Source organism: Megalobrama amblycephala, linkage group LG9 (assembly GCF_018812025.1).
Source record: "Megalobrama amblycephala isolate DHTTF-2021 linkage group LG9, ASM1881202v1, whole genome shotgun sequence".
Taxonomy (NCBI): Eukaryota; Metazoa; Chordata; class Actinopteri; order Cypriniformes; family Xenocyprididae; genus Megalobrama; species Megalobrama amblycephala.
The window spans coordinates 26,903,524-26,923,649 of record NC_063052.1 but is presented as its reverse complement, the minus strand read 5'-3'; the positions used below and the strand labels follow the sequence as shown (position 1 = coordinate 26,923,649).

Sequence of the window (20,126 nt, the reverse complement as noted above, 5' to 3'; positions counted from 1 at the left end):
ATGCTGTGGTGTAGTGGCTAAAGATCTGGGACTGTAATCAAAAGATTTAATTGTCTGATGTGAACAGTATTAGCATTAATAATGATGCACTATACTGTATTTACCGTGCAACTAGCAATAAATTGCCACAAGATGGCGGTATTAGGTTAAATGAGAAAATACCCAAGTGGTCAGCACTTTGGTCACATTTCCCAGTGTTCCCTGACTTGATCGAACCCCTCACATTCACATTCATTGATTGTGACAGTGACACCTCAACACTGACATTTCCAAAACCAAATATTCCACTTCCTCAGAAAACAGGTGATCACCATGTAATGTGTGCTGTGGGAGGAACAGCAGGTGGTTCATGGAATAACTCTGTAATAACGGCCGCATGTGACGCTACATGCCTGTTAAATGAAGCAAGCAAGACAGGTTCAATACTTGGCGTGTGTATTTTCACTAACTTGATGACTGGAATGCTTTACCTAGTGATTCTTAACTTAGGGTCACCACTTGAGGTCCTGAAGAAAAACCACAGTGCTGCATTTTATAATTAGCATTTAGCATTGTTTGTCCTCTGCCATCTGCAACCTTATCAAAACAGCCCTGAGACACAATATTGGGTCACGACCTGTCAGTTGAGAAGCACTCTGTTCAATTAAGACCCATAAAAACCAAGCTTTTAAGGCCCTAAAGTGATTTCTTCAAACAACTGGTGCGTTTAAAAGGTTAGCAAATCATGCTAGAATGTAATGCTAGTGCAATGTGGGCCACAAAAGTGCTTTTCTCTCATCAGGTCAAACTGTTATCATTGATGACATGTGACATTCCGTATTGATCCAGGCTAGTAAAGCAAATAGAAGGCAGCGAGATGACCATCAGACAAACGTATCAAAAATTGTAGACTAAGGACATTTAGCTAAGCTAGCTCACTGTATAACAGGAACACTTTTTCATATATTGACTTAAGTCTTGTTCACACAAAGGACAACAACTATGATGACAACTATAAATATAAAGTTTCAATAATCATTCTATGAGAATAGGAAAGTCCACACCGATAATGGGACAGAAACAATATAATCAGAATCACTTTCAAAGCAATTTTTTACTAAGCCGGTATTTGGACGTAAACAATGAAGCACTGAACTGCGCTTACTACATCAACTGCATCAGTTCAAATTGTTACAGTCATTATTTTTGTTTTGTGTTGCACACAAAAAGTATCCTCGTCGCTTCATAACATTAAGGTTGAACCACTGTAGTCACATGGACTATTTTAACAACGTCTTTAATACCTTTCTGGACCTCAAAATGTGCAATGACGTTGCTGCCTATAGCCGCGTTTCCACTTAAATTACCAGAACAATTTGTCCCAGGAACTTTTTTTCCCCCTAGACCTATTGTTAGCTGCATTTCCATAGCGGTCTAAAGTACTGTGAAGATAGTCTGGTGACGTAGGACTACACGCGACTTTCCAGTTCCCACTGGATTTCGTCCTCCGCATTTAAACTTATAGCTGCAGTCCGCGATTTTTGGCCCTCTAGCGGTTAATCAACAGAACTGCACGCGTCTTGTGGAAGAACATTGTAGCCGGAGCTACTTTTCTCCGTGTATGTCTATGGCGAGTCACGCAGTTACTGTGATACTCTGTGGCGGGTCCTACCAGTCCGGCCTGAAATAGTCCGAATATAAATACTTATTATAAGTGTACCATAATGATTCAGGGTAAGACAAAATCACGGTTTGGAAAATGGATTCATGTTGTATATTCTCATTAAATAATTTTTGTAAATTTTTAACAAAAAAAGTTGCGGACAGCAGCTTTAATAAAGCCTGGACCTCATCGTCAGTCCATCTGTCATATTTTTTAAACTACATTGTTGATTTGAATAGCAAACAAGTCTTACTGCTCACACCGCAACACTTTTAAAAATGATGGTTGAAATAAAATGCTGCATGGAGTCAACCAATCAAAATGCTGCATGAACTCAACCAATCAGTAGGGCTGGGCGATATATCGCATGCGATTGTCACGCGGTAAAGCCGGTTCCCTGATTACCGCTAAATCGCCATCATCTGCTTTCAAATGGAGCGGCATTTAATAGACAGAGCCGTAGTTCACTGACAAGCTACGCAATATTGCATTCATTATCAAAGGCGATTCATCTGCGATATGAACGCGATATTGCGTAGCTTGTCAGTGAACTACGGTTCTGTCTATTAAATGCAGCTCCATTTGAAAGCAGGTGATGGCGATTTAGCGGTAATCAGGGAACCGGCTTTACTGACGAAATGCGTGTGACAATATATCGATATATCGCCCAGCTCTACCAATCAGCATGTTGTTCAGCACCACAAGTCCCACCCCCGGAAGTTCCGGAACTTTGAAAAAGAACTAACTATTTTTCTAACTATTTTTTTTTAAAAAGAACTAAGGGATTTTTTTTTTTTTTTTTTTTTTTTTTTTAGACCCCGGTTCCTGCGGTCGAAACACACCGAGTACCACCCCAAAGTTCCTAGTTCCTAGGGTAAGTTTCTGCGGTGGAAACGCGGCTTATGTGCACTTTAGAAACCCTCGGATTTCCTCAAAAATATCTTAATTTGTGGTCCGAAGATGAACGAAGGTCTTAAGGGTTTGGGATGACAGGAGGGCGAGTAATTAATGACAGAAATTTCATTTTTGGGTGAACTAACCCTTTAAGCTAACTAGCTAATATTAACTAGGCTATCTCCCTAACACGAGTTACCTTAGCAACTGACCAATCAGAAAGGCTGATTCAAAAATCAAAGCTCTGCTTCAGACTTCCACTAGAATACCAGCAGCGTCCGAACGGTGCATTCCGTACATACCCCAGACCCACACACTTCCGCATGTGTCCGAGTGTTAGTGTTTGTGTACGTAACAAGAGCTCGGCAAGTGTCCTGTGCGCGAAAGGGGTCTTCTCAAAATCAAGCACACACACAAACAAACATGCACATACGATGAATAGGAGTGTTAAAACAATAAAGTACAACAAGTACAAGATCATTAAGAGGTACAACAAGCACAAATGAGTGTCAAATAGCATTTCCCCTTTACTACTCTCAATGCCAAGTGGGGCAAATATGCCTTTTCAAACACTCCCTTCCTCTCTTTTCATTAATTTCACATTTCTTTAAACTACATAAAGCCACAAAACTAACATTCCCATAAAGTACTATGGTTTTTAAAGAAGGCACCAAGGTAATACCATGTTTTTAGTACAAGGTTCAAAAGTAAATGTTTTTATTATGTTTACTTCAAAAACAATAGCATTACCATGCTACATGTAAAAGAACATGCTATAGAATAAGGAGATAGGTTCTTTTTGTATGTTACCATGGTAATTCCATGTTTTATGTAAATGGTGCCAATGTAAAACCATGATCGTTTAATGTTTACTTCAAAAACCAAGGCATTATCTTGTTACATGTATCAGAACATGCTACCATTGTAACATTTTTGACATGGCACAGTGGTGATACTGTAGTTTTTGGACATGTACAAGTACCATAGTAAAACCATGTTTCTGTACATAGTACCATGGAAAAATCCTTTTCCAAATCACACTTTTGATGTGTAATAGGGGCCGATTTGAATCCTTGATGCATCATATTCAAGTTAAACTCTTGACTGCACACTGGATTGTTTGTAGGGTTGGGTTTCAAGGAGGAGTGCGTCTAATTCATTGGCTAAGTCTCACAAACCTTCCTGAATTAGTCAGGTTTATGCTTGTATTGTATGAAGAACACAATACCTTGATTATTAACTTCAGACTTTACCAAACAACCAATAACCAAGAACAAACAATGGTTGAAATAAATGGCCAGATAATTAAAGAACAAATGTCACAAATGTATCAGAAATCTATAAAGGAAGATTCCCAGCAAGCAGTAAATTTATAAAAGAGAATAGAGATCTCTTCAGAGCATAATCCAGACACACTGTCTCTTTCCTGTTGTTTTTCTTTCAGCTCTCTTTCCTCACTGTGGAACTGTGTCAGAAGACGGTCCAACCTCATGTGCCCAACTCTTTCCATCTCACTCTCTCTCTCTCTCTCTCTTCGTGTGTGTGTACTGAATATAGGTCACCTCGTATAACTCCAGCCTCAACGTATAGAGCGCAAACAGGCATGTAAGTGCAAGCATGCGGCACATGCACACACACCCAATGGCTGGCCACAGATGACCAGAAAGAAACACAACAAGAAAGATTTATGGGTGTTCATGCTGTGTGTGTGTGAGTGTGTCTATCCTCAAATGTGTGTGTCTATGTACGGGATACTGCCCTCTACAGTCCCCACAAGGAAAACGGCTTAATACACAGACTAAATAATGTCTTATAAAAATGCAGAAAAGTTTGTGTGAGGATTTAGAGTAGAGGAAAGAAAACATCATTATCAGAGAATATAAACAGAATAAGTTAAAGAGAAATCCCCATCATGACATTGTTTATTTAGCTATACAAATCTATCCCAAGAAGTTAGCTAAATATGACAAACCCACCCTTTGATCTGAATTAGAAATATATATATATATAGTTTGCTTTTTTTTTTTTTTAAATAGCAATACTATCCAATTCACACAGTAACTTTGACAGCCCCAACACTAAATCTAACATTTTCCCCCCTTATGGGAGTCTTTAGATCTAGTTCTGAAAACCCTTGATTTGATGGTAGGGTTAGTTTATAATTACCTTAAATTCAAAACAATAGAACTTTATGATATGTCCTCATTTAGACAGCCACGCACATGTATATGCATGCATCAATGTCAGTATTTCTTACAACCCTGACCAATGTGTCCAGCCCGCAATGTATACATGTCCACACACAAAAGCCTGCTGTGGCTTTCTGAAAAATCTATATGCTTCAGGGTAGTGACACGTTAAAGCAAGGCAGCATCTGGAGAGCAGAGCAGGACACACACACACACACACACACACACACACACCACTTGTACACACTCATGCATACAACAAGATCTGTGGCCAACAGCCTTGCTCACAGCTATAAAACGGTTAGAGATTCAGGAAAGGCCCTGGCTTGCACAGCTCGTGGAGGATATACAACCTTAAGTGCACATAACCGCTGTAGCTACAGGAGGGTTCGCCAAGTAACCTCTGTGACCTTACAGAACTCGGTGACCTGCACAATGCCACTGAGGACAATGCTGCTTATGCACTGAAATTAAATGTTGTCATTCATATGCAATATTCCTAAAGTAAAAGAATGTACAGAAATAAAACAAGGAAAATTTAATGTACCGAAGGACCCTTTAATAACCCACCTGGGTGATTGGGAGAGTTCAGATTGGATGACTGCTGGAAGCTTGAACCAATGAGATTGGACGGTCTGTGAGGAGGAGTCCGGTCAACATTGTCCTGAAAAATAAGGATGAGATCATACAGTTCAAGCAGGAATATATATGAAGATATGCATGTGAGACATGAACATAGGTGTCATTTATGATGATGTTGCCCCTAATACTTTATGAAATAAGAACTTCATACTCCAGATGTGCTACAGAAATTGTATTTAATTTGTTTTTGGATACTTTTAATGTTTAAGAATCATTCACACCTTTTGTCATCATTTGCTTACTCTTATGATGTTCTTATATGATTTATCTATCAAGCAAAAAAGGGTAATTTTTATTAAGAAAATACTGGTCACTCTTTTCAATATAATTAAAGTAAATGAGGAATCGGGTATGGATGATCGATAAGGTCAAAAATCATAAACTGTTATTATGGCCGGTCACTAATATTATATAGGTCATAGGTTATATAGATAGTTGATCTATTGGGTGATATATTCCTTTAATGTTCTGGTTTACATCCCAGTTATAACTTGGAAATAAGCAAATGCTCTAATATAGGCCTGATCTCTGAAATACATCAAATAGTATATTTACTGGAAAAAAGTAAAATAACATGTTAAAGCGGAACTCAGTAAGATTTGCGAAGCTCCCCCTACAGGTTCCTTCAGTGAATCACACTGTCGTAAATACTCCAAGCGCAGCTCTGGACTACAACGACTACAACACACACCAGCGCAGTAGTTTTGCAAATACAGTACAAGAAATCTCGATGGAGGTGGGTAATTTTCGAAATTGTCTTATAAAGTCATAATATATACATTGTTTTTGAATTACCGTAAAGCATTTTGTCACTCTCCCGTGAACGTGAACATGAGGCGAGATTGTGTCGGCGAAGCTCAACTTGCAAGTGCTGTTTTCTGGCGTAGACGTGCCAGAGGGGGTTAGTGCTCGCCTCAAACACACCACTACACGTCAATTAACCATCGTAAGGACTTAGAAAACTATTTGTGAAGGTAAAAAAAGTTACTTAGTTCTGCTTTAATTTATATGTGCATAACTTAAAACATACCGATGGCAATGGACAAATACAGTATATAGTATACTACATGAGGAGATGGGTACCGAATGCCAGAAACAATGTGAAAAAAATAACTATGTCTTTGGCAGTTGTAATTACAAGCACATATGTGTGTGTCTGAATACAGTCCCATCAATCATTCCCAATGCATCAACACAGAACTAAGAACAAAAAAGGCAAACTATGCACACAGCAATGGCTCGAGTGCTCTCAAACCGCACACACAATCTCACACCATATAATTCAAAGCAGAATGCATAAAGCTAGAAGTAGTAGTCCAAGAAAAAAAATAATAAAAATAAAGCCACATTTTCAATTTCCAGTTTTCTAGGAAACCTAAGAACATGGAAGCCGAGTTTCCAGGAACTAGCCTCTGCCAGAGGTCCCCATGCTCTCTTCTTCTCCCTGCCTGCTTTCTATTTCTCTCTTCTGCTCTCTCTTCACGCTGCACCAAGCCAGCCGGCTCTCAGAAAAAGAGAAAAACATCTATAAAAACAGGAAGGAAAATTTACAGCTCTGAGAAAGCTTCTCTAATGCTTTAGCCAGTGTACTGTTAATCTTGCACAGTGTTAAAAGACCAAAAAAAGTCAATAAATGCTGCTCACTGACACCAGCAGAAAGTATTCAGTTTATATTCTCTCATTTAAGTGGGGTTTAATCTTGGCCGTATTACTTCAAATTCAAACTTTAAATGCTTTTTTACATACTTTTTACTCTCTTCAAGGAAGTACAAAAGTGGAACGCACCAGGATCTGTAGCAGTGGATGACAGAGGAATGCGAGAGGGTGTGTGTGTGTGTGTGTGTGTGTGTGTGTGTGTGTGTGTGTGTGTGTGTGTGTGTGTGTGTGTGTGTGTGTGTGTGTGTGTGTGTGTGTGTTGTACTTGGACAGGCTCCAGGCCTTGTGTCCGTTATGTAAACCTTAACCCCCCAGCTGATTCCACGGGGCAACAAAGACAGCAAATTTCCTAGAAAGGCAGAGCCTAGGCTATTAACAACGAGTGGTTAGAAAGCATTTAGGAGTTGACCTATGACCTCGAAAGCCACAACCTGGCCATTCTAGGTGCTGCATTCTAGGTGCTGTGATACATAAACGCATTGACAGACAAACAACTACTCAATTTTCCCATTTGGCTCTTGGTGAGCAGACACCCTGCTATGAACCTGAAACACAATTCCAAGTCTCCATTTGACCTATGACCTCTGACCCTAATGTTCGTCCTCATTAACTACAAGCAATTTAAGACTTGCAACTCTCAAGAGTCATTTTAAATGCTACAAGTGAATTTAAGCATCACAACATTATAATCGACAGTTTGAAAATGTGATGGTTGTTCATGAGTCCCTTGTTTATCCTGAGCTGTTAAACTGACCAATATTCTTCAGAAAAATCCTCCAGGTCCCAAAAATTCTTCAGTTTTCAAGCATCTTTTGCATATTTGATCCCTTTCCAGCAGTGACTGTATGATTTTGAGATCCATCTACACCGAGGACAATTGAGGGACTCAAAAATAACTATTAAAAAAGGTTCAAAATTCACTGATGCTCCAGAAGGAAACACGATGCATTAAGAGTCAGGAGTGAAAACTTTTGAACAGGATAAAGATGTCCAAATTTTTCTTATTTTGTTTAAAAATTTTTTTTTTTTTTTTTTTTTTTTTTTCCCATTTAGTACTACCCTTCGGAAGCAACAGAAGAGATTAAATGTTTGCCAGAAGACAAATTAAGTACAATATTCCTTGATCTTCAAATTCAAAAGGTTTTCACTCCTCCGGCTCTTAATGCATCGTGTTTCCTTCTGCATCAGTGAATGTTTGAACCTTTTTTAAGTTTGAGTCCTTCAGCTGTCCTCGGAGTGAAAAGATGGATCATAAAGTCACTGCTGTAAATGCTTAAAATATGCAAAAGATGCTGGAAAACTGAAGAATTTTTGGGACCTGGAGGATCTTTTTGAATAATATTGGGTAGTTTATCTGCTCGGGACAAACAAGCGACTCATGAACAACCATCACAAAAAAAACAAAAAAAACAAACAATTGTGGATCATCCAGGTAACCACACACAGTATTAAGAATCGAGGGCTCATAAACTTTTGAATGGGGTCATATTTATCAATTCAGCTATTTTTTGTCTTGCGGACTTTATGTAAACATTGTTTATGTAAAATATATTATCCAGGACAGTACAAAAAAAAATGTATGATCCCTCCTATTTTGTTAAAATTATTCACATTTTCACAGATTCTGCAAGTGGTTCCAAACTTTCGTTCATCTTCAGAAGGCAAATGAAGATGTTTTTGATAAAATCTGAGAGCTTTCTGTCCCTCCATTGACATTCAATTGCTACACAATTGAAACCCTGACACTTCAAAAAGTTCATAAAGAGATTGTAAAACTAATCCATATGAATTAAGTGGTTTAGTCAAAATTTTCTGAAGAGGCTCATCGCTTTATGAACAGCTTTAATTTAGGCTTTTATTCACATATAAGGGGCTTTCGCACCGAATAGTTCTAGAAACTCAGCTATAGGAACTAGCCACTAGGATAGTTCACCACAAACTAATTTCTCCCCCCGTCCATGTTCATGGTTGCATTTGCACCGGAAATAGGAACTGTGAAGCAGCCGACAGTGGCATCTTTAAGCACGGCATTTGCAAACGCTAAAAACCGGTGGATAGAAGACACCGCGATCGGAGCTGTGTTTGCTGTGTGTCGTGGGTTTCGTGATAACGAAGATGGAATGTAAACGCATAATTTACATAACTGAAAGAGCAAAAATTGGGGCTAAGAGACCTATGACAACTTTCAGTATCGAGGTGAAAAAAAGAACAAAACCTTGCAGACAACAGTCAAATACCATTATCGCCGTTTTTCATGTTCTTGAAGTAAATATATTTACACAGATTTTTAAAAATGCAGAGTGCCGGGGTTTGACCAATCAACGTACACTCACGTCACTGAGTTCCTATAGTGCTGGTTTAGACCCTACTCTGAAGTAGAATCTAATTTAGTTCCCCCAAAAGGAGTTCCTAGAACTAAAATCGTTCCTAGTTCCTGTGGTGCGAACACGGCAAAATCCGGGTACTTCAGCCAATAGTTCTAGAAACTATGAAAAGGTTCCTCCGGTGCAAAAGCCCCTATAAACATTGATCAGCGAACATAAACAGAAGCTCAACCGAACCTGAATGACACGCGAGAACAAACCTCTTCCGGAAGCTCAAACGTGCTCTGTAACGCACGTTAATGAACCTCATTGGTTCTCGCACATCACGAGAACATGCTTGAGCTTCCATTAACCACAACTGATGTGTGAGTTGATAAATGTTTTTCTGTGAATATAAGCCTCAATTCAATCTGTTCATCATATAAAGCAATCATGTCTCTTCAGAAAATTTGGACTAAACCGCTCAATATAAAAAATAAAGCGTCAAAGTTTCAATTGCGCAGCTATCTATGGAGGGACAGAAAGCTCTCAGATTTCATCAAAAAGATCTTCATTTGTGTACCGAAGATGAACAAAAGTCTTGTGTGGAATGACATGAGGGTGAGTAATTAATGACAGAATTTTCATTTTTGGGTGAACTAACCATTTTAACTCAAAGATATTGGATTTTTTTATGTTTTATTATGAATTTAATTATGTCTTTTAAAGATTTATTTAATTTTTAGTAATTTGGTCCTCCATCGATATATAGTAAGTGAGTGAATTAATAAATAAATAAATGCTAAAGCAGAATGCTTTAATGCTTCAAGAGAAAAAGAGCAGAAGCACAGTGCAAGCCAGGGTGCCTGGGTTGTGTATGCTTAAAGTGAATATTTGGGCTGTGTTGCCCCCCTGCTTGGGAAGTTTCGGGCCAGGTGCCTGTGGCTCTGAGAAACCCCCTGCAGAGTTATATACGGCCACAGACAGAGGGCAGTCCGCACCCCTGCCTTCACTGTATACACTGAAGCTCTGCCAGGTTCACAAGCACCAGCCACTTGTATAGGCGACCCCAGTGGGGGCAGGGGCAGGGAAAAGGGGGGAGGGTCTGAGAAAGGAATAGTTTGTGGAAGGGACTGGTAGCTTATAAGGTTAAATGAAAGGAATGATATTAGAAAGGGCGAGAAGACAAGGAGAGTCAAATATAGAGAGAGGGCTGACTGTGCAGCCCGGGTATAAATAGCAACAGCCGCCACTTTGCATGTCAGCATGTCAGCTGTGCGCCACCATGGCAACGCCATGGCGACGAAAGGCATGCGGACATGCCACAGAACCCTTGGGAATCGTTGCGCTGAAGAGATGAGTCCCCTTATGCTAGTTCAGGAGGATTTGTTCATGTGCGTGTGAGCATTCGGGTTTTACATGCATATATTCCGCTTGAGGAGATATTACAGCACGGTCAGGAAACACTGACACAGTGCCCTGCTGAACTTTAAAGCTCTGAAGAATCCATTGCTTCAGAGAGAACACTACAACTACACTAGAGTTTACCTGGTAGTTTGGATGGTGGAGGAAGTAGTCTGGGCATCCAGCTAAGGCCATACTCAGAATCACCTCAATTGATGAGCAGTCACATGCAACTCCAAAACCCTGTGCAACAGCCTGAGAGAAAGACAGAGAGAGAATTGGTTCATATAAAAAAATCTTGAATCTCATCACTAAAAATAGTCAATCACTTTGCAACATTTATATTGAAAAAATTGGTCAGTGTTTTTTGAATGAATGTTTTAAGCAAATGAACCATTCTAATTTTATGCACCGACTAATATTTTTCATTTCTTTTTCTTTAGAGGGTGTGATAGCTTTCCTGCCTTCAAGACTGGCTATAGTACCCGCTAAGAACATTCAAGTTCAAGTTCCTTGAAGGAAAATTTCATTCACTGGAAACTGAATCAGTGAGCCATTATTGAATGACTCAGTTAAGTGAATGATTCAATAAGTCACTCCTAACACAAAAGACTCATTTGTCACCACCTACTGGTATAACGAATGCAACCTGCAGAAAGAGTAACTGGTAAACACTTTGATGAACACATTCAAAAGAGTAAAATCAATGAGGTAAATCAAAATTGGTGTTTAGGCAGACTAAATGACTGAAGAAATCTGGCATGTCACCAGTCTGTTGTTTCACTGGAAGATCAAGTTATGAAAAGGTCAAAAAAAAAAAAAAAAAAAAATTTAGAAAATAATTTCAAGCCAACTTAAGGCCCTGATGTACTTCAAACAAAATCGAAGAACGAACTGATGCGACGTAATTTCGAACAAAATCAGTCCAAAATGAAGTTCGTTTTGTGTTCTTTTTGGAAGTTTGAAACGGCTTGCCAAAGCAAACTTTCAGGAAAAGTTCGCTCCAGCCGCAAAACACCTTCGTACTACCATTGGTCCTTGACGATAACGTAATAGGAGGTGTGCGCCGAGGCTACACCTTCATTCGCGTGGAGCTGTTCTCTGACTCATTTCGTCTGATGAGTTCATTGAGGTAAGATCTCCCCGGGTGAAAACATGAACACACTGGATAGCAGATTTATAGTACAAAATGAAGTTGTGCTTCTGATAAAATGAGGCACTGACACAAAAATAAACGTGTCTGGAGTGCTAATTTGTAGAGCTCGTGCTGACATACCAATGTTGTTATGATCAGATGCTTTTCTTATGCTTTCTATAAAAATGGTAGAGCCACAGACCCTCGTATCTCCCAATAATAAGACCATCTCTGGCTAAACTCAATTGAATTCACATTCAAGTAGATGCGTTCATGCAGACTACAAATACAAACTTCACAAGATCTCACAGCTGTTAAACAGAGACAGTAAACTAATGAAGACATGGAATGTGAGCGCTGTGAGATCAAGTGTTAGCGGCCAATGCCGATAATTTAAAAAAAAGCCAAATATCAGCCGGTATATCGGCCTTGGCGATATAACGGTTGACCACTATATATTAGATATACTAATCAGGGCATATGGTAAAATTTAATCTGCTGCTGCTGATAAGGATGGGCAGTTTGTGACTGTAATACTTTGTCCACTGTTGCACTTTAACAGTCAGCTTGTTTGACATAGTATGCTACATGACAGAATCTACTACTTAAAATAGCACTTCACCATTTCGTTCTTATCTCGAGAGAGCTGGAAGATGGGGACTGTGCTGGAGTAGAGCTTAAAAAGTGAGCAGGAACAAAACGGATTGGGAAAGAATGAAAGATCTGGAGAAAAAGAAACAAGGAGAGTGAAATGGTGTTTTGATTTCAATCCCAGAACATTTTGATCCAACATGTTTGGAAGCACTGAAGCACTCTTTGACAGGGTACTTTAGCATTGAATGAAAGTCCAAACTGAGGAATAGTAAGCCTAAACATGTGGTGCTAAAAGCTGGACTCAAGGCTCAACTCTGGAGCAACTGAACACGGCAGCAAAACCTCAAATTAACATCCAGCATTGAAAGGCCGTTCAGGCCCGCTACGCATCAATGGCCAAGCTCATTATACTGACAGAGAAGAAAAGCGTCACACATTCACGCACATACACACACAGAGAAGCTGGCTGATGATTGAGACCACACTCTTAGGTTGTCTCTATTAGGCCAGCAAAAGTTAGTTCAATCAGGTGCATGAAAATCAAGTACATTTTTTAGTAAAATGATTAGTAGAGGAGTTCCCTGAAAGACTAGTTGACTAATCTTGAGGAAGCCCATAAAATTGGGCTTATTAGGCAAATTACGCAGTTCTTGTGTTCAAAAAGAGATTGTAAAACATCTTAAAAATGTAATACTCATGGTGAAAAACAGTGGTAGACAGTTCAAAGATGATGAGAATGTGTTTGGATATAGCGGTGGGGCTTTATAGGGGATCAATTTAAAGACACAAAAGCTTTCCAATGCACAGCACACTGCCAATCATTGCTATACTTGAAAAGAAGCCTTGCTTGTGTTTAAAAAGCATAGTATTGTCTAAAACTTCTGGACACACTGAACACTACACACTAAATCTTGTGTCATAATCTGAAAACCACAACAACAATGAACTCATTTTTAACTGCAAATACTAATGAAACTTGTGAAATCGGCATGGTGGAGGTTTTAAAGCTTGTGTGAAATCCAGATGCATGACAAATCGACTTTCTGTAACTGCCTCAGTGCTTTTTAAGTTCACAAAGGTTCATTCTCTGCATCATATGGTGATTCGAAGAATGAAAAGAGACAGAGGCCTAAACTTGATGTTGAAATCCATTGCAAAAAAGATAGACTTTCCAAGTTCAAATTGCTCCAGTTCATTTATCTTCACCTCCCATAGTTTTGAGTGCTGATTGACAGAGGCTCTATTGTTTTGGTTACGTAACCCAACCTGTTATTGTCAAGATATCAGACACTATATAAAGCTGCCACATACCGATATGGTCCACCAGTGTTTTGGGTAGCGCTCTGCACAAGAACCGACAAGAACCGATGTGTACAGAGCCAAGCACAACCAGACTCGATAATGAGAAACATACACAAAGCTAGTATGGGGGAATTTCATTGTTTAGAGATGGGTGAAAAGCTTGATGTGCCATGGTCTTATCAGGGAGGCAAAATAAGAGGGTGAATGGATCCCACTACTGCCTCTCATGTCTTCTGAGGAATTTCAAGGCCTAGATGATCGTTCCAAGAGAGTCCCGTCCTTGGCCTCCCTTGAGTGTGCACATAAACACAGGTCAAGTGCCCATCTTTCCTTTATAATAGAGGAGAGTTGCACCATTCTTACTGGACTGCTCAATTAGGAGAACAAGACAAGCAGTCCGTCTGAAACCTACTTTCTTTTCTTACATCAAGAATCACCCACCACCATCATCATTGGTTGGGAATTCCTGTAGAGAAAGAATAGGCATTATGGTTTGCCCTTCGCAAGGTCAACCACGTCAATTGGATCCAAAAAAAGATAACTTGAGCTTCATGTCTACAGCAACTTTGTCTGTTCTAGATGCAAACAAGTACAGTAATGTATGCTGGGGAATGCCAGGATGACTCATCCATCTCTTTACATTGGATTCGTACAGGGTTACAGCTGGGCTAATCAATAGGATGGCGTGAAAAGTGGTATACATGTGTAGAATTCGGTGACTTCAATATCCACGTGGATGATAATGCCTCAGAAAGAAACATGCAAGTCTTTTGGCTCTACTCACAGTAGTGTATTTGTCTGTTATATAAAGTCCAATGAGTGATAGACCAGGTGGACTATATTAGCCAATGACCAATAAATAATATTTTGTCTAAATAGATTAAAAATGAAACACTTAAACTAAAATAAAGTTTTAAATGCTACAGGTGAATTTCACAGCATAATGATATAAGTAGTAAAACAAAATGGATATTTCGCTAAATATTACATTTAATAGTGTAATTAAATTATTCATTTTTTAAGTTTAACTTTAAGTCAGCGTTAGATGACAGCACTGTGCAATTAAGCATACATAATTTATCTTGCTTAACACGTTCATTTTGTCATCTTTTGCTACATCCAGCAAAGTAAACTTTCAGATTGAAGGGTAATTCTCACAAAACTGTAATTTCTGCAAGATTTTCTTCATTGTAAATGTAGGTGTATCACCAAAAAGGACACGTGGTGACTCCAAAACAACACCAAATAACCAAATGATATAATTCATAAATTTATTGCACACCCATGGAAAAAGAAAAAAAAAAAAAAAAAAAAACAGCGCCTTAACCTGGCTGCATATAACTACTACAGTACACATCCATTCAGAATTACTAAACGCAGCAACATACACATGACAAATCAAAACATTATCATGAATGTGGAAACAACATGAATGTACTGAAATGTGTCTGGTCATAAATACAATGTGTGATTGGTGCAACTAGAGCGCACATACACGGTTTTGTTTGTGCATCAACAGAACAGACTTAGTCATGCATGCTTACTGTACGGCTCCTAGACGTCACCACAATCGTCTTTACCATCCATCAGAACTTTTCTAGGGAGTCGCTGGTTTACTTTACCCAACCAAGAAACATAGTTTGCGTATCATCTGGCCAAATAGCGGTAGGATCTTTTGACATTCCGTTCAGTCTGCACTTCTTTTTGACTATATCAGCATCTATTTCATGCATAAAATGTGGATAAGCTACAACACGTAAACATATAAGTGTGGACGCACTTCACCGTGACCAAAAATTATGCTATAGTAGCACTATGTAAAATTTGTTAGGCTAAAATATCAAGTTCAATTACCAGAATTTAATTGCCGATATTTTATTTTCATTTTTTGACAAAATAAAAACTTTATTATCGGTTTCAGTATTTCGTAAACAATTCGACATATCACTACTTTCACTACTCTCTGAAGTCCTTAAACAATATTCAAGTAAAAATACCTATACAACTTTTTATAGTTCAGTCTGACAGGCAGAAATTCCTTGAGACTTTCAAGACTTCCAAGTGTCTCTCACTCCACCCAAAACCTTAAAGGAATGTTGCCTGAAGATGAGGCCCATTTTCTTACACATCAAGCTATGCTGGTTCTTGGCTGATATAAGGCCTTTCTGATGTTATTGACCAATACTGAATATATATTGTTGGATACTGGATATTTAATTGTTTTCCGCATTTATAATAGTAATCCTGGCTAATAGGGTGATTTGGGTCAAAGGTCAACACGAATTGATTCAAAAGATACAAAATAAGGTTAAGCTTTTGCTGTGAATGGGGAAAAAGTCAGAGCAGCGCATTGTCATATTGGACTGCGTTGAAGATCTTTAGGCTTTGGAAGCCAGCAGTGGTGGTACGGTGGGGAGATCAAAAGAGCTACTGCCCTGTGACGGACTGACGGTCCATCGGAGGCAGCTGGGTATGTGTGTGTTCCAAGACTCCAAAATCAGGTCAGAAACTTTCTAACATGGACCACCCGTGTGACCACACACAAACAAAAGAGCTAGCGAGAAAAAGAAAAATCAGACTGGAGACAGACTGAAGCACAACGCAAACCGACGCGAGTTCCCACTAACTGTCCATGTGAGCCAGCGGAGTTTGATGGCTTGGATGAGTTTGATGGGTTGGATGACAGTCCATGTGTAGTTTTAGTGCACTTTTGCTCTAAATAGAACAGCTTTGGATTGACCGAAACCACTTTTGTATAGACTTCAGCAGCTCTGACCAAAACAAACACATTGGGTCTGGATCAGTCACCAACGGTTAAATTAAGAGCACATGTAACACTACTCTCCCTTTCAAAACCTTTGCACTTTTCCTTATTCTCTCTTTCCCCCCCAAGACTCTATGTGGCCAAAGCTAATAATAGTGCAAAAACTATTCTTCCACGTTTTTCTCTTTTCTCTATTTCTCATTTTTAGCAAGCCAACTGCTGTTTCACAGGACTGGAGTACATGGTGATTTGTTTATTTTTAGGATGAAATTTAACACTTACATCTGAAGCTAAAGATTGAGGGATGTAGCCAAATAAAGTAGGATGGTGGGAGACAACATCAGAGAGACTAGAGGATAATGAGAGATAAAGAAGAATAAGGAGGAAATTCTTATCCCTTTATCAACTAAAATTTTCAATAAAAATTATAACTTATGGTCGTTTTGTTGCCACAAACTATAGTTAGTATAAATAACCTTCACATTACTGTACATCTCAAACACCTAATTATACAACTAATTTTATGACTATAGGCTACATATTCTATACCAACATGTCACCTTGGCTTAAAGATAAAACCAGTGGCCAAAAATATGGGGATAAGTCAAGTAAGGTACAATCTGTGCCATCTGAACAAGAATATGTTGACGTGCTTGCTGTTATCAAGATTCTCCTTACTCTTACCTCCCTTAGCAAGCACTATGCATGTGAATTTGTGAACTAAAGTGACATTAAATTGAACTCTCTAGCCCTGGAGGCAGTAATTTGGAGTTGTCGTCTTGCTTCATTTCTTTCTGCAGAATCTCTGCCAAATAAAACCCACACATTTCTAGTTGAGGTGTGTGAGAGAGGGAGAATGACAAACTCATATATGTGTGCCTGAACATGCCTTTTAAAATCCAACCCCTGCACTCGGCAAGTCTATTGTTAGAGAACCACCGAACAACTTTCCTTCCTTCCTTGACAAAAGAAAAAAAGATACACCTCCTTTGTGTTAGCGTGTGAGAGAGAAAGAGAGAGTTCTCGCACAAGAATATTACATAACTTTTCTGGACAATTTCTCTGGGCAATGAAAAACTGCTCATTTGCATTTGTGACATGCAAATCAAACATTTGCACAATCCCATAATGTAAGATTAATTATGTTGAAGTTGATAGTCTAATAGCACACTGTAGAACAATATCAAGCATGAGACTCCTCTCATATGAGATTATTAGAACTATAATCTTAAAACCAAATATAAAAGTCTGAAACACGGGTAAAAAAAAAGGCCAAATGTGCAAGAAAAAAAGCATCAACATTCAGAATAGAAATCATAGGACTTACCCATGTCAGATTTCAACATAAATCAAATACAAATAAAAGTAATACAATTCATTCACACAACCAGTCAGTAACTAACGCTCTCACACGTGCCCGCCATAACACAGTAACTTTTCTTGCTTCTTTTCGAACACGACGAAAGTAACAACTGTTCAGTAAGTACTTCAAAAACACTCAAATTATTCATAAGTAGGCTACTTTTGAATCACTACAAAAACTGGTTCACAAGAGTCATTCGCTCTGAAAACGGTTACACAAGTGGCGCTCTGATTCGCTCAAAAGAACTGGCTCATGGGAGTCATTCCTTCGTGAATATGAGGGATGGGCGACTTCGGTTCTGGAGGGCCACTGTCCTGCAGAATTTAACTCAAACTCTAATCAAACACACCTGAACAAGCTAATCAATGTTTTCAGGAATACTTTTCCTGAGTTGTTTTTAGGGTTGGAGCTAAACTCTGCAGGACTGTGGCCCTCCAAGTCGTGCTGAATGGTTTTGATTCACTAAAAACAGCCGGCTCACGGAATTCATCTATTTGGCGAACTGGACTACATTGGTCGCACTGTATGTTTTTATTCCACTAAAAATAAAGTTATACGCGGGGACTACTTTAGTGTTTCGCGATGTTTACCCAGTAGCGGTGCTACTAGTAACGTTAGTAGTGCGTTAAAAAACTGTCAATAGTTTAATACGGTATCCGCATCGACGGAAGAATGCACGTCCGATAACTATTAACAAAATTTGGAAATCATATCATGACAATCATTCGGTTTCAATATTTTAAAATAAATTGGGTTCCCAACCCTTAAGAAAATATAACTTCACAGTAAGACATAGAAGAGAATCTATACGACGTAAAAATACATCGACTCTTTCAGTTGTTTGTAAACACGCCTGCTCAGAGTTTACCGGTATATTGGCAGCAGAACTGACTTTATTCGAGACCGTTTCACTCATTAAACCTATATGTGTGCAAGTTTACTTTAAGTCGACCCTATTGTAAACTATAGGCTAAGCTACTCCTTTGTTGACTGTTGTGTTTTAATGCACATTACATACAAAAAACACGTTATAAATGGATGTTCCTAAATCATATCCCCCATATCTCTAGAAAAGCATGAGCACGAAACCATATGTTCTCAAAACATCCCCCCATCCATCCAAACAGTCTGGCATACTCACCTCCAAATTGGTAATCTTCACGGGAAAAGAACGGAGAAGTTGAATTAAAAGGGAGGGTGTTTAACTGGATTGTTTTCTGTACACGGTGGAATGACAAACTGTGCACAGGGTTAAACGTTTTCCTTGTGATCCTGCATGTTGTACGAGGTTAGAGCCGCGTCCGCACAAGTTGTGCTCAGCTGACTGCATCAAACACACGAGGGTGAGGAACTCTTCCAGCCCCGCCCCCTTTGCACAAGACACACCTCCTATGTTACAACCCGCCCACTTTAACCCATTGTTCCAAAATTCAGGGGTAGCCTTTGAGATGATCTACGAATGGCTATTTAATCTGTGCTAGGATGAGCACATCTTCTAAATAAGAAGTAACAAGAAGCCGATCAGGAAGAATTACAACCTTCAAGTACAAGGTAAAAACAGCACATTTTATGGAAGACCTAAAGTCACAAAGAAATCAAAATTGAAAATTCTTAATTTTTATGGAATATTGCTGTATTTACTATATATTTATGATAAAAAAAAAAAAAATCATGTACCATCATAATTTGGAATCAAAATAGCTTTTCCTCCCTCTTGTCACTCACATGAGATCACAGTAATAGCAAATGACAAGGATCTAATCAGTTTCAGATAGAAAATTAAGTCCCTACATGTTTTCTTGTAGAAAAGTGTTTCACTCAACTTAATTAGGAAACTTTTTGACTTTGAGATGACTGTGGAGAAAAAGTGTCCCATTTAACCTGAATTCACCCTATACGTCACACTAGGGAAGAAAAGACTGCAACTTCCATTTCATGCTGACTTTAAAGGGATAGTTCAGGGGTTACTCTTCCACCACAAATCAATGTGTACGGTCATCTGGACATTATTAAATATGATATTTTTCTTACAAGAACCCATCACTTTGCTTCAGAAGGCCTTTACCCCTTAAGTGTCACCGGCGGACAACTTGTTCTTTTTATTTATTGCCTTTTTTTCATATCACATATTTTAGTAATCATCATAAATTAGGTATCATTCGAAAGCTTACGAACTCAAGATTCAGCCTGTGAAAACTGTTTTGAAATTTCCATTACCTTTACCATGGAAACTGTACT

At 38.8% G+C, this 20,126-nt stretch overlaps 1 protein-coding gene across 1 annotated transcript in view; it reads right to left on the bottom strand.

Moving 5' to 3' along the window:
* Positions 1-19,266, bottom strand: part of grb10a (growth factor receptor-bound protein 10a) — a 69,391-nt gene extending 50,125 nt beyond the window's left edge. The window contains exons 1-3 of the mRNA XM_048202474.1: positions 19,030-19,266; positions 10,875-10,985; positions 5,296-5,389 (exon numbers count right to left, since the gene is read on the bottom strand). Of these exons, the coding sequence (XP_048058431.1) occupies positions 5,296-5,389; positions 10,875-10,925 (145 nt within the window). The 5' untranslated portion in view covers positions 10,926-10,985; positions 19,030-19,266. The remainder of the gene's footprint in view (positions 1-5,295; positions 5,390-10,874; positions 10,986-19,029) is intronic.
* Positions 19,267-20,126: the final 860 nt, after the last annotated feature.